General features: G+C 42.1%; 1 protein-coding gene across 1 annotated transcript; it reads right to left on the bottom strand.

Moving 5' to 3' along the window:
• Positions 1-3,599: 3,599 nt before the first annotated feature.
• LOC107380085 (zona pellucida-like domain-containing protein 1) lies at positions 3,600-10,386 on the bottom strand. Its single transcript, XM_015951124.3, has 11 exons — positions 10,112-10,386; positions 9,700-9,864; positions 8,558-8,778; positions 8,285-8,466; positions 8,054-8,126; positions 7,800-7,897; positions 6,755-6,835; positions 6,328-6,499; positions 6,133-6,238; positions 5,950-5,979; positions 3,600-3,949 (listed from the first exon to the last, which is right to left on the bottom strand). The coding sequence occupies exons 1-11, from the start codon at positions 10,302-10,304 to the stop codon at positions 3,777-3,779; spliced, it is 1,494 nt and encodes a 497-aa protein (XP_015806610.2). The 5' UTR covers positions 10,305-10,386; the 3' UTR covers positions 3,600-3,776.
• Between the last annotated feature and the right edge of the window lie 1,241 nt (positions 10,387-11,627).

The following is an 11,627-nucleotide window of genomic DNA, read 5'->3' as shown; positions in this document are numbered from 1 at the left end:
TCTAGAGTTCTTGAAACCCCCCAAGGCGCTTTACAACACAATCAGTCATTCACCCATTCACACACACATTCACACACTGGTGGGGATGAGCTACAATGTAGCCACAGCTGCCCTGGGGCGCACTGACAGAGGCGAGGCTGCCGAGCACTGGCGCCACCGGTCCCTCCAACCACCACCAGCAGGCAACGTGGGTTAAGTGTCTTGCCCAAGGACACAACGACAGCGACAGACTGAGCGGGGCTCGAACCTGCAACCTTCCGATTACGGGGCGAGCACTTAACTCCTGTGCCCCCTCGCCTGAAAACCCCTGTTAGCTTTGGGTTAGCTCTGTGTTTGGTCAGGAACCCTGTTGGTATCCCCTGTTGGCTCCAAGTTCAAGCTTCTGGTTAGCTTGTATCTCCTGATGATCTCAGACCACGACAAAAGAGTGGAGCGTGAAATCACCTACGCGGCTCAGGCACCCGTCTCCTACTGGTCTTTAGCACTATCTTGTGCCCTCTGGCATCCCGTGTCTCTGGTTCAGGCAGAAGCCTCTCAGGGAAGATGCCCAAGGGGAAGGGTGAGTAATCCGTATTTGCTTCCAAACCTAGCTTGTTCTGTACATTTGCTGAAGCAAGTTTAGCACGTAGAAGCTCACATTTTTATATGAAACAACCCAACCGCACAAAACCTCAACACGACAAGATAAAAAGGGAAATAATTCAGTCAATCTTAGTTTGGTCTGGTTTCTAAAATGGTTTAACCAAATTTGCTGACTTATTTTGATCCATGTGCCAAAGTTTTCATGGATTTTTTCCATTCCCAAATGCTATACTTTACCCTAACCCAAAAACCAATGCAAAATAAAAACAATCTCAATCCAAATAGGAATCGAAAAACGACTTTGGTGTGTTCTTACTGTGTCCAGTTTCCAATTCCATTCTTGGTTCTTTTTTTAAAACACCGGAAAGGTTTCTCTATACCTTGCTGACAGTTTCGTTTGCTGACTGCAAAACATCCTCAGAGCTGACGCTGATGGCGGCGTCACTTCCTACTCCGTTTATCCGCGGGCAGCAGAGGACATTGTCGCCCTCTGCTGCCCGCTCTCCTCTCTCCGATGATGCAGTCCCATGCACGATCCAATGTGTAGACCCCATCGTCTCTGTTCATAGTCCCTCATCCACATCTCCTTATCTCTATAGCTTCTTTTATCCATCTTTATAATACATATGCATATAGGAAACCAACACACAGATCAGTATTTATTATGGACATCAGAACACCCCACCATACACAAAATGTCAGTAATCAGAACATTATTTAACCGAGCAAACATGGTAATAGAAGAAAGAGACCGCAAACAAGAGGACAAACACATACAACACGCTTTAAAGACCTGTGGATACCCAACATGGGCGATAAACAAAGGAAAACAACAAACAACAACAGAAAGAAAAGAACAACCAAATCAAAGAACCAGAAACCCAGAAAGACAAGAACAAAAACCAGTGATAACCCTACCATACATCAAAGGCATAACAGAAAAAATAAGAGCAACAATGAAAAACACAACATAAACACACCAACAAAACCATACACAACAGTTAGAAACAGACTGGTACACCCAAAAGACAAGAAACCAGCTGGACATAAATGTGGAGTCGTTTACGAAATCCCATGCAAACTCTGCAATAAAACATACATAAGAGAAACCGGACGCCAACTCAACACACGAGCAATAGAACATAGAAAGGAGTGCGAGAAAGAGGCAAGTCGAAAACACACAAGAGCAGCAAAAGAAGAACCAGAAAGCACAATAAAGAAGTCAGCCGTAACAGATCACTGCATAAGAGAAGAGCATGTAATGGACTGGGACAACACAAGGATCATAAACACCGAACAACAGAAATACAAAAGATGGATAAAAGAAGCTATTGAGATAAGGAGATGTGGATGTGGGACCATGAACAGAGACGATGGGGTCTACACATTGGATCGTGCATGGGACCGTATCATCAGAGAGAGGAGAGCGGGCAGCAGAGGGCGACAACATCCTCTGCTGCCCGCGGATAAACGGAGTAGGAAGTGACGCCACCATCAGCATCAGCTCTGAGGATGTTTTGCAGTCGGCAAACGAAACGTTAGCAAGGTCAAGAGAAACCTTTCCTGTGTTTTAAAAGGAACCAAGAATGGAATAGGAATCGAAAAAGTTTTGTAACCGTGTGTTACAAAACAATAAATAAGTTTTGTCCTCACGGGCTCCCGTAGAAGGAAACATGGTGTCTAATATGGCGTTTCCCAGAGACTTAGACCTGCTCCCATGTGATTTAGACCCAATCTTTATGGTTATATGTTATGAAGTAGCCAATATTTTCAACAACTGGGCATCATTTAATTCCTTTTCAACGACGTTTCGATGGATATCTCCAGAGATTAACAGTGAAAACTACACATTGTGTCTTTAAATCATTTACTGCCATTGACGACTTAAGTCGTCATTTTAAATCCAATCGCTCGCTGCCATTGATGACTAAAGTCCCCCGTACTGTGAGAATTAACATTACGTCTCTAAAGCGGATCTTCATCCGTGTATGTCACACGTCACATGATCAGGAAGTAGAAAATCCATGAAGTAGAAGATCATTTTGGGATGCTGCTGTGAGAAAAAAGTGAGGCACGTACTGGAAAAGCTGCTGCAGCTTACAATTTGACAACGGATTATGAAAGAACGGTTAACCCTCGAAACACGCTAATTCTTCCTGGTGTACAAAGTGAGTCCATTCTTTCTTTTGGTAGTTTTGACGTTGACGTCATCATAGAGCACAATGTTCCGTGACTCTTCAAAAAACGGTTCAAACACTTTTCTGATCAGGAAACGGCTGGCAGTGAATGAGTTAATTTAGTTTTATTATTTATTTAAAATATGTATCATGTCTTTTAAAACTAAATAATGTTTTGATCTTTGTATTTTAGTTAAATTAATCTTTGATTTCCTCTTTTTCAGAGTCAAACCCCCCTATCCTTTTATTTTGTTTGTACTTTGCTTTGCCTCCTCAGTCTCTGGTGACGATTGCAAATCTACACACTTGTCCTTCATCCTATTGGCCTTTTTATTATATAATTGGTGTCATATTAACACAGCATCATGATAAAGGCAGACCAACAATGGCTTTTAAACCAAAACAGGCATCCAAATTATTATTGTATCTCATAAAAACTATTATTTCAAATATATGTGAATGCTTGGATCATTGCCTAGAATAAAACATTTTGCGACATATATATTTTAGAACCACATATAAAAATTGTACATAATTAACATCACATGCTATAAAATACAAAAAAGACAGAATTTGAACATAAAATATAAATCTTTTTGTTTTCTCGTCAAAAAGCCTAACCAACAATTTATATTAAAAAAATACTGTGAAAATGTGTGTTTTCTAAATTATTATATTAATAATTATTGTTATTATTGTTGTTGTTAATATTGAAAATAATAATAATAATAATAATAATAATAATAATAATAATAATAATGAATTACTTTGGCTCAACTAATTTTTCTACTTTGTAATCCTCCCAACAAAGTGAACATTGTGTTTAAAAAAAGACCAGTCTGTTTTTAAAATTGTGTATTTTCCTTTGTTACACATCTAACAAATCATAAAAACAAAAACCCACAGATAAAGCAAAAAATGAGGTATCAAATGCAATAAATACCTAAAACATGTCATGTCTGACATTTAACGAGTGGGTTAAAGGAAACAGCTTGGTGTAAATTTATTAAACATTAATCATTTAAAGCTGGGATTCAAAACACCTGTGGGTGTTTCTGCTGGGGGGTGGGACTTTTGCAGGAGGCGGAGCGACAACAGGAAGAAGCCCACACTGACTCCGCCCAGGACAACCACACCCGAGATCAGAGTGCTGGTCAACGGGTTTATGAGACCTGAAGGTCCACCAGTTGCTGTCGAATGGAAAAACAATTATTGTGTTTATTTTCATTAAAACATACTTCTAGTTATTGCTCAATGTACTAGTTTCCCAGAATTAAGGTGCATTTATGTGTAAAAATTATAATTATCTGTTTTGGTTCCTGAACGGCCTTTGTTTAGAGTAGTAGCATCCTATTAAACAAATGAGCTAACGGCTAGCCCAAACACAACCAAGACCAAAGCAGCTTCACTAATTTTCCACAATTTCTTTTTGTTGACATTTACTTCACCTTCTACTTCACATTACAGTTATTTATGTGGAACCCTGTGATTACTCAAAAGCGTAATTGTAACCAGAAGCTAATGTAGCTACAGGAATCACGTCCGGCAGGAGTTGTAAGTGTTCCTGCTGGAATAACTGTAAGTCAAAGGTGACTATAAAGATTCATAAAAAGAAAATTTGTACATCTTAGGGATTGGAGCTAATTTAAAAATTCAATGATGGAACGTCGCTATACTGAAATACAAACTTTCTGTATCTGTACTTTTGTCATGTTCTGTGTCCCTCTCTCCCCAGCCTCTGACAGTTCTGTCACGCTGAGGAGGAGGAGGTAGGACCCAAAACGCAGAAGCCCAGAATGACTCGAGGCAAGAGCAGTTGAAAAAAGGTAAAATCCTTTTATTAAGGTGGCAACAAAAAATAACTGTGATGCAGGAGTCAAATACAGAAAACTGAAAATCAGGAAGCCCAAAAAAAAAAAAAAAAAAAAAAAAAAAAAAGCTCAATAATGAGCAAAAGGACTAGAACCTGAAGAGGGAACAAACCAACGCTGACTCACAACAATGGCCCGACAAACACCGAGGGACAAGACAGGGCTTTTAAACACAGAGGGAGGTGATCAGAGGAACAGGTGACAGGTGTGAGTGATCTGGAGGGAAGGCAGGTGCATTCAGTAAACTAAATGGGGAAAGAACTAAGCAGGAGAACAGGAGGAGGCTGGCGACAGAGGGACACAGAACATAACTTTACTTAAAAAATTTTCCTGAAGCCTTTTTATTTATACTCCACTACATTTTTCTAAAAGTAACTTCATTTGTTTTTTGCATTATACCCCTCCTAGCTCAGACCTAGCACACTTCTACACACACAATATTTAAAAGTTAGTTGTAGTTGAGTATATTTGAAAATGCATACTTCAATACTTTTACTTAAGCCAAAAATACTTCTACTTTTAATGAAGTAATGTTTTACCCACGTATCTGTACTTTTTCTTAAGCAAAAAACATCAAGTGTTTCTCCCACCACTGACAGAAACACCTTGTGGTCGTTGCTGCACCTGAACTAGCTGTTCAGTCCAGTAGGACTTAGGACCTGTCCACACGTAGCCGGGGATCTGCCAAAACGTAGATATTTTTCTACGTTTTGGCCTGTCATCCACACGAAAACTGAGTTTTTTCACACGAAAACGGATCTTTTTAAAAACTCCGGCCAAAGTGAAGATCTGCGTTTTCTCCGTTTTGCGTGTCTGCGTGTGGACAGACAAAACCGGAGTTTTAAGGTCCGCAACGTCACTTTCTGCGACAGAAAAATGCTGACATCACTTGTGCGACCTGTGTTTACACTAGCCGACAGCATGGATGCCCTCAGAGCTGCGCTCGTTTTATCAATTGTCCAAGCGCTTTCTGCTTGTTTGCTTTTGCAAGCGGAATTACTGCTCCTTGTGGAAGACCACAGACGAAGGACGAGGTTAAGAACGGGGGAAGTACTGCCGCCTACAGGTCTGGCATGTCCTTAACAACGTATTTATCCGGGTACGTGTGGACAGATTTTTTTTTAAACGAGGTGGTGTGGATGCAAGTTTTTGGGGGGGCGGATATTCGTTTTCTTAAAAACCCGGCTACGTGTGGACTAGGCCTCAATCTATTTTTTCAAACAGGTATGTTCAAGAGGCCGTCTACAACATGTTAATTAATAAAATTCATATTTTTGCTAACATTTAAAAACTTTTTAAAAATAAACCATGAAACCTACCGAGCTGGGAGTTGTTGACAGACGTTTCATCTGAAAGACATTTTTTTTTATCTTACTGGGGCTCATTTTCACAGCAAGTTTGAATAAATTTTTCATTTTTTTTTCTCCATTAATTTACGTAGGAAACAAAATCAGAGTAATAATTTAAATTATTTGTGTTTAAAAAGGAATTATTGTTTGTACCACTTCTGGTGATGATCGGACCGGCAGTGATGACGGCGTTCCCGGATGCTGCTGGCAACGAGTCAGGGTTGGGCTCTCCATCCCTTCTGCGCCTTCGTGCACAAATCTGCCAATCACATGATCGTACTTCAGTCCTCATCCGGAGGAGGAGACATGAAACACACACATACACGGATCAGATAGGGTAATCCATACTGGAATGAGCATGATGCAGTCGTCTGCCCGGCAGAGCTTAGTCACACAGTGCAGGAACACTGTAGACATCTTCTGGTGTTTGTGTTTCACAAACCGGAACACCTCGAAGGAAAATCGCCCCAACTGACTCTTCCCGTTCTCAAACACGGTCGTCTGTGGGTCTTTGTAGCAGCTGTGGTCAAATCGGCACCACACACACACACACACACACACACACACACACACACACACACACACACACACACACACACACACACACACACACACTTTTAAACACAGAACACAACAGACTGGAAGTCTAGCTTTGTGGAAGGATGGAAAACCAGTGGGATTCCTGCAGGATAAGTCATGCTGAGAGCATGAAAAGGTAATGACTCTCTTTTGTGGTTTATCAAGTCATCTTGAACAGGAAAAAACCCAAGACTACCCAAAGAAAAGGTCATAGCGGAGTTCATCATTAGGATTCCCTGAGGGCGTTGTGTAACAGTAGTCCATCAAGATGTTCCATCTGCAAAAAAAAAGGGACAAAAATGAGATGGGATAGAGATCTAACTGCACATGGGAACGTGCAGGTTGGGCTTTCTTTGCTGCAGACTGGCGCCTTCAAGTCCAGTAATAGCATAATGGCATAATGAAAGTCAGCTAAGAAAAGGAAATACATCTATAAAAATAATGGTGAGAGGGAGCTTATCAGAAATATTCACTATCCACTGGGGCAACAGTGGCACAGGTGTGGGGCGACAGTGGCACAGGTGTGGGGCGACAGTGGCACAGGAGTGGGGCAACAGTGGCACAGGTGTGGGGCGACAGTGGCACAGGTGTGGGGCGACAGTGGCACAGGTGTGGGGCGACAGTGGCACAGGTGTGGGGCGACAGTGGCACCGGAGTGGGGCAACAGTGGCACAGGTGTGGGGCAACAGTGGCACAGATGTGGGGCGACAGTGGCCCAGGAGTTAAGTGCTCGCCCTGTAATCGGAAGGTTGCAGGTTCGAGCCCCGCTCAGTCTGTCGCTGTCGTTGTGTCCTTGGGCAAGACACTTAACCCACGTTGCCTGCTGGTGGTGGTCGGAGGGACCGGTGGCGCCAGTGCTCGGCAGCCTCGCCTCTGTCCGTGCGCCCCAGGACAGCTGTGGCTACATCGTAGCTCATCCCCACCAGTGTGTGAATGTGTGTGTGAATGGGTGAATGACTGATTGTGTTGTAAAGCGCCTTGGGGGGTTCCAGGACTCTAGAAGGCGCTAAATCAAATACAGGCCATTTACCATTTACTATGCCTCACTGATGCGACGGCTGCATGACCACACTTTAGTTGATGCTTTAACTTATTTACATTGTTATAACAACCTGTTAGGCCTAAAAGGACAAACAGTGCATTGTTTTTAGCTTAATGTGGAAATTAAAAGGTTAAAGTTTTATAACAGATATAGAGACTAGAGAAAAGTTTAAAAGTGAATTACTGAACGGGTTCAGTACCGTTTGTCTAAGTTTGTCGCTTTCACAGCAGCAAACACTCTGGTTTTCAGAGCGAGTCCGGCCATGGGGATCGACAGGGGTTGGCTGTATGTAGAATCCTGCAGGAAGAAACCAAACATAAGAACATTTTTGATTTAGTAGAGCTGTAAACTGTGGTGTTCTGTAAAATGCTGTAAAACATCGTCCAGAGCCACTGAGGCAAGGAAATGGAGTCAGCTTTGGTGTGAATCTACGTGAATCGACTGTGCGCTCACGTTGTACAGAATCATGCTCAGAGTGCTGACGAACGTGCCGTTGTCGTCCTTGACAGAAACAGCAGCGGATGAGCTGTAAGGAGATGTCAAATCAGCTTTAAACCAGTGATTCTGATGTCTGATCGTGAGCTTTTTAGATTATTTCATGTGTGAATTAAACCTGCACATCCTTCAATGAAAACATTTCATTAAAAATGTGATTCAACTCCCAATATGAATTCATCTCCTTACGATGCCAGCTGCGAGTTATTGACCAGATACTCCAACGGGTAGCTGCAGCTAAATTTATACAACAAGCCAGGCAGGTAGCTGATTATCGTTGGCGGGTCGGGAGTGTCGATGTAGCCTGAAATATTCCCAATTTGTACCAGAGACATGTTGCCGTAGGCGTTGACGCCATGGGCCGTGCTGACCTGCACACAGAAACACACGTTTTGCTTCTTCTAGACTCGATAAATAAATAAAAAAAGAGTAGGTGAAATGTTGTGTGTGGGGATTGTTTACCACCAGGCTGTTGCCACAGGCCTCTAGGCTGCTGAGGCTGATGCTGAACAGGACCGCTGTGGGGAAGGTGTTGTTGTTGATGAAGCCACGGCACTGAGCGTCGCCATGTTGGCTGTTTAAGGCCAGATCTGAGGCAGTGTAACCAGAGTAGAGCACCGGGCAGAAATTGATCTTCAGCGTGATGGTTTGGACCCCACAGTAAATGCTGATGTCCCGCTCCGCTGGGAAAAAAGGCGGAAAACAGGAAGGCCCACTTTGCATAAGAGGTTGCTTAAAATCGGAGGAGGTATCAACTTTATTCTGCAGGATATTCATGCAAAATGTTATTCTGGGGCAACAATTTTATGTTTCTGCACTGTACACTGTAAGAAATGAAATGTTGAATTTACTTAACTAAGTTGTGTCAACTGGTTCCACTTTAATTGCTTAAGTGTAAAGCGTCATACACATTATGTTTTTTGTGTCGGAACTAAATGTACGTTGCTCTTTACATTTTGGTGAAACCAGTTGATATAAGTTGGTCAAATAAATCCAACCGTTAATTAATTTCTTACAGTGTAGGTTTGAAAAACGTGTGCAACCCTTTGTGTTCATTTATTTATTTGTCAAATAAAAGCTGGACGTTCTCAGCCAGCGGGAGGAAAGTGGTTTCCAGACTGGTTAAAGGAGATTTTCTATGTTCCATAAAAAAAGATTTAAAAAAAATTAAATTAACCAGAAACATCCAAATAAAGTTGAGTCTGTAAAATAATTTTGCTTAAAAAAATACATTAGCAAAAATTTAGATTTAGACAAAAGTTGAGAGAGAGCCAACTACTGAACTAATTCCAGAGAAATCGGGAGAAATTTTCACCATTTATTATTTTTAATTTAACAACAAAAATTCCCTTTACTCCAAGGATTAAAGCTGCCCTATAAATGTACATTTTCCCTTTTTTAGTTTAAGGATAAAACATGTCGGCATAGAGGAAAGACAGGAGAGAGTAGTTGAAGAAATCAACATTTTACAGAATTTTCCGGGAAAATTTCACCATAAAATGTAAGCGTAGATGCAAGAATACTTCTTGTTAGGGTTTAGTGTTTAGATCATGTTTGGTCCTTGTGGGCAGCATGGCAGAAGGGTTAAAGTTCACTTTTCTCACCAGGAAACCTGCTGTGGTAGCTGGCATCACAGTTGTATCCATTAAACTGTGTGGAAACAGCGGCAGAGTTGCTGATCAGCAGGAAGATGAAGCACATTCGAGCCATCTCAGCTACCCGAGAGAGGGTTGGTCCCAGGGTCAACGTTGAATCAACCACATTCCTCACTTACATGTCAGAAAAACAGCACTTAGGTTAAAATGAGAGGTTCAAAAACAAAGCTGCCCTCCGTCTTTATCTGCTGCTCCTCTGACCTCGATCAAAGTCTGTCCCTCTCTCCAGGTCCTCTGAAATCCTTCTCCCCCTTTTACCACTCAGGTTGACCCCGTTATCCAACCCCTTTTAAACTAAGGTCACCCCTCTTTCCAGCTCATTTCATCCCAGTCCCTCCTTTACCCCCCCTCAGCTGTTTACCTGTCTCCTGCCTCTTTCTGAGGTAATTGGCCGGAACCTCCTCGCCCCTCAGTTTGCGTCTGCGGCGTGCAGTTCCGGTGGCATCTAAACCAAACGCATGGTCGCGCCTTGCGTGAACCTCCTGTGTGCACGCAGATGAAACAGATAGTCCAACAAAACCCCCCGCTGCAGCGCAGCACATGGGAAACTCCATCGGATCTGAATGGACGGGACAAATCTTTTCACAGCACCAAGAAACCTGAGCGGACTCGGTGGGTTCCCACTCGTCTCTCTTCAGCCTGATCCCCCGTCTGTCAGGTCACACAAATGGTGGGCTTCAGATTAGGAGGGGGGTGCAGCCTGGGAATTAAGCTTTCATCGGCTACCGCTGTGGCTCAAATTCAGACGAGCACAAAAGTTAGATGACGGTTTGATGCAGGGCAGGGTGTGGGCTCATTGTGATGCACAAGGTCTCACTTAAACTAAAAGAGTTGTGTGTTTGAATTTTTTACCTGTGTATTCAGCACATGCGACAAAGCACAGCTTTCATGAAAACGTCCAACAAAGTGTTTATTTCTGCTTTGATATCCTGCCTAAGGTTAAAGAGAGGTGTCCTTTAGTCAGATAATAAAAAAAAACAAGAGCATGAAACTGCTGCTGATGCTGATTTAGTCCAAAGAACAAGCTGCGAGACGTCATCTCATCCTCCTGCAGCAGCACGAGTAAAGAGCTTGTTTCAAATACATTGTGTTTATTTTAAAACGACATTTTTAATTTTAGTTTTAAGGTTGGGTTTGTTTTTATCTTCAGTTTCAGCTGACATGTCAATATTTGAAAATATCAGATTTGTTTCCTAATTGTGACAGTTGCACTGTGGATTAGTGATGCTGATCAATGCGGCTGTGTTAAAGGGGTCATGTTCGGACCGTTTTTCTTAAGTTATCCAATCCAATCCAGTTTTATTTATAAAGCACTTTAAAAGACCCAGCACAGGAACAATGTGCTGTACAGAAAATACATTAAAACAATTGACTAAACAGAAAACAGCAAAGATAGATAAATAAATAAAACACATGATACATAAAATTAAAATAGCCCTATATAAAAATAAAAACTTGATAAAACCGCACTGAATCACCTAAAACAGCTAAAATAAAATAAAAATAAAAATAGAAACCAACATCTCACAAGGTATCAAAAGCCAGGATAAAGAGGTGGGTTTTCAGGAGTGCCTTTAAAACAGGTGAGGAACTGGCCTGTCTTATCTCTAAAGGAAGTTCGTTCCACAGTTTAGGAGCTGCTACAGCAAAAGCGCGATCTCCTCTAAGTTTACGCTCAGTCCTGGGTACAATCAGGAGCAGCTGATCAGCAGACCTGAGAGAGCGGGAGGGAGTGTAAGGCTGTATCAGGTCAGAGAGATAAGAGGGGGCGAGGCCATGAAGACCTTTAAAAGCAAACAAAAGGATTTTAAAATGAATCCTAAAAGAAATGGGCAGCCAGTGAAGTGAAGCTAAAACAGGGGAAATGTGCTCAAACT

The sequence above is a fragment of the Nothobranchius furzeri genome, chromosome 13 (genome assembly GCF_043380555.1).
Source record: "Nothobranchius furzeri strain GRZ-AD chromosome 13, NfurGRZ-RIMD1, whole genome shotgun sequence".
NCBI lineage: Eukaryota > Metazoa > Chordata > Actinopteri > Cyprinodontiformes > Nothobranchiidae > Nothobranchius > Nothobranchius furzeri.
The sequence above is the reverse complement of the archived record's forward strand: the minus strand, read 5'-3'. Positions and strand labels throughout refer to the sequence as shown.

Coding starts and splice junctions, on each gene's coding strand:
- LOC107380085 (XM_015951124.3), bottom strand. CDS start 10,304: ATGGAGTTTCCCATGTGCTGCGCTGCAGCGGGGGGTTTTGTTGGACTA. Junction 8,467..8,557: donor CCTGTGGCAACAGCCTGGTG/GTAAACAATCCC, acceptor TTCTGTGTGCAG/GTCAGCACGGCCCATGGCGT. Junction 5,980..6,132: donor TCCGATCATCACCAGAAGTG/GTACAAACAATA, acceptor AATGTCTTTCAG/ATGAAACGTCTGTCAACAAC.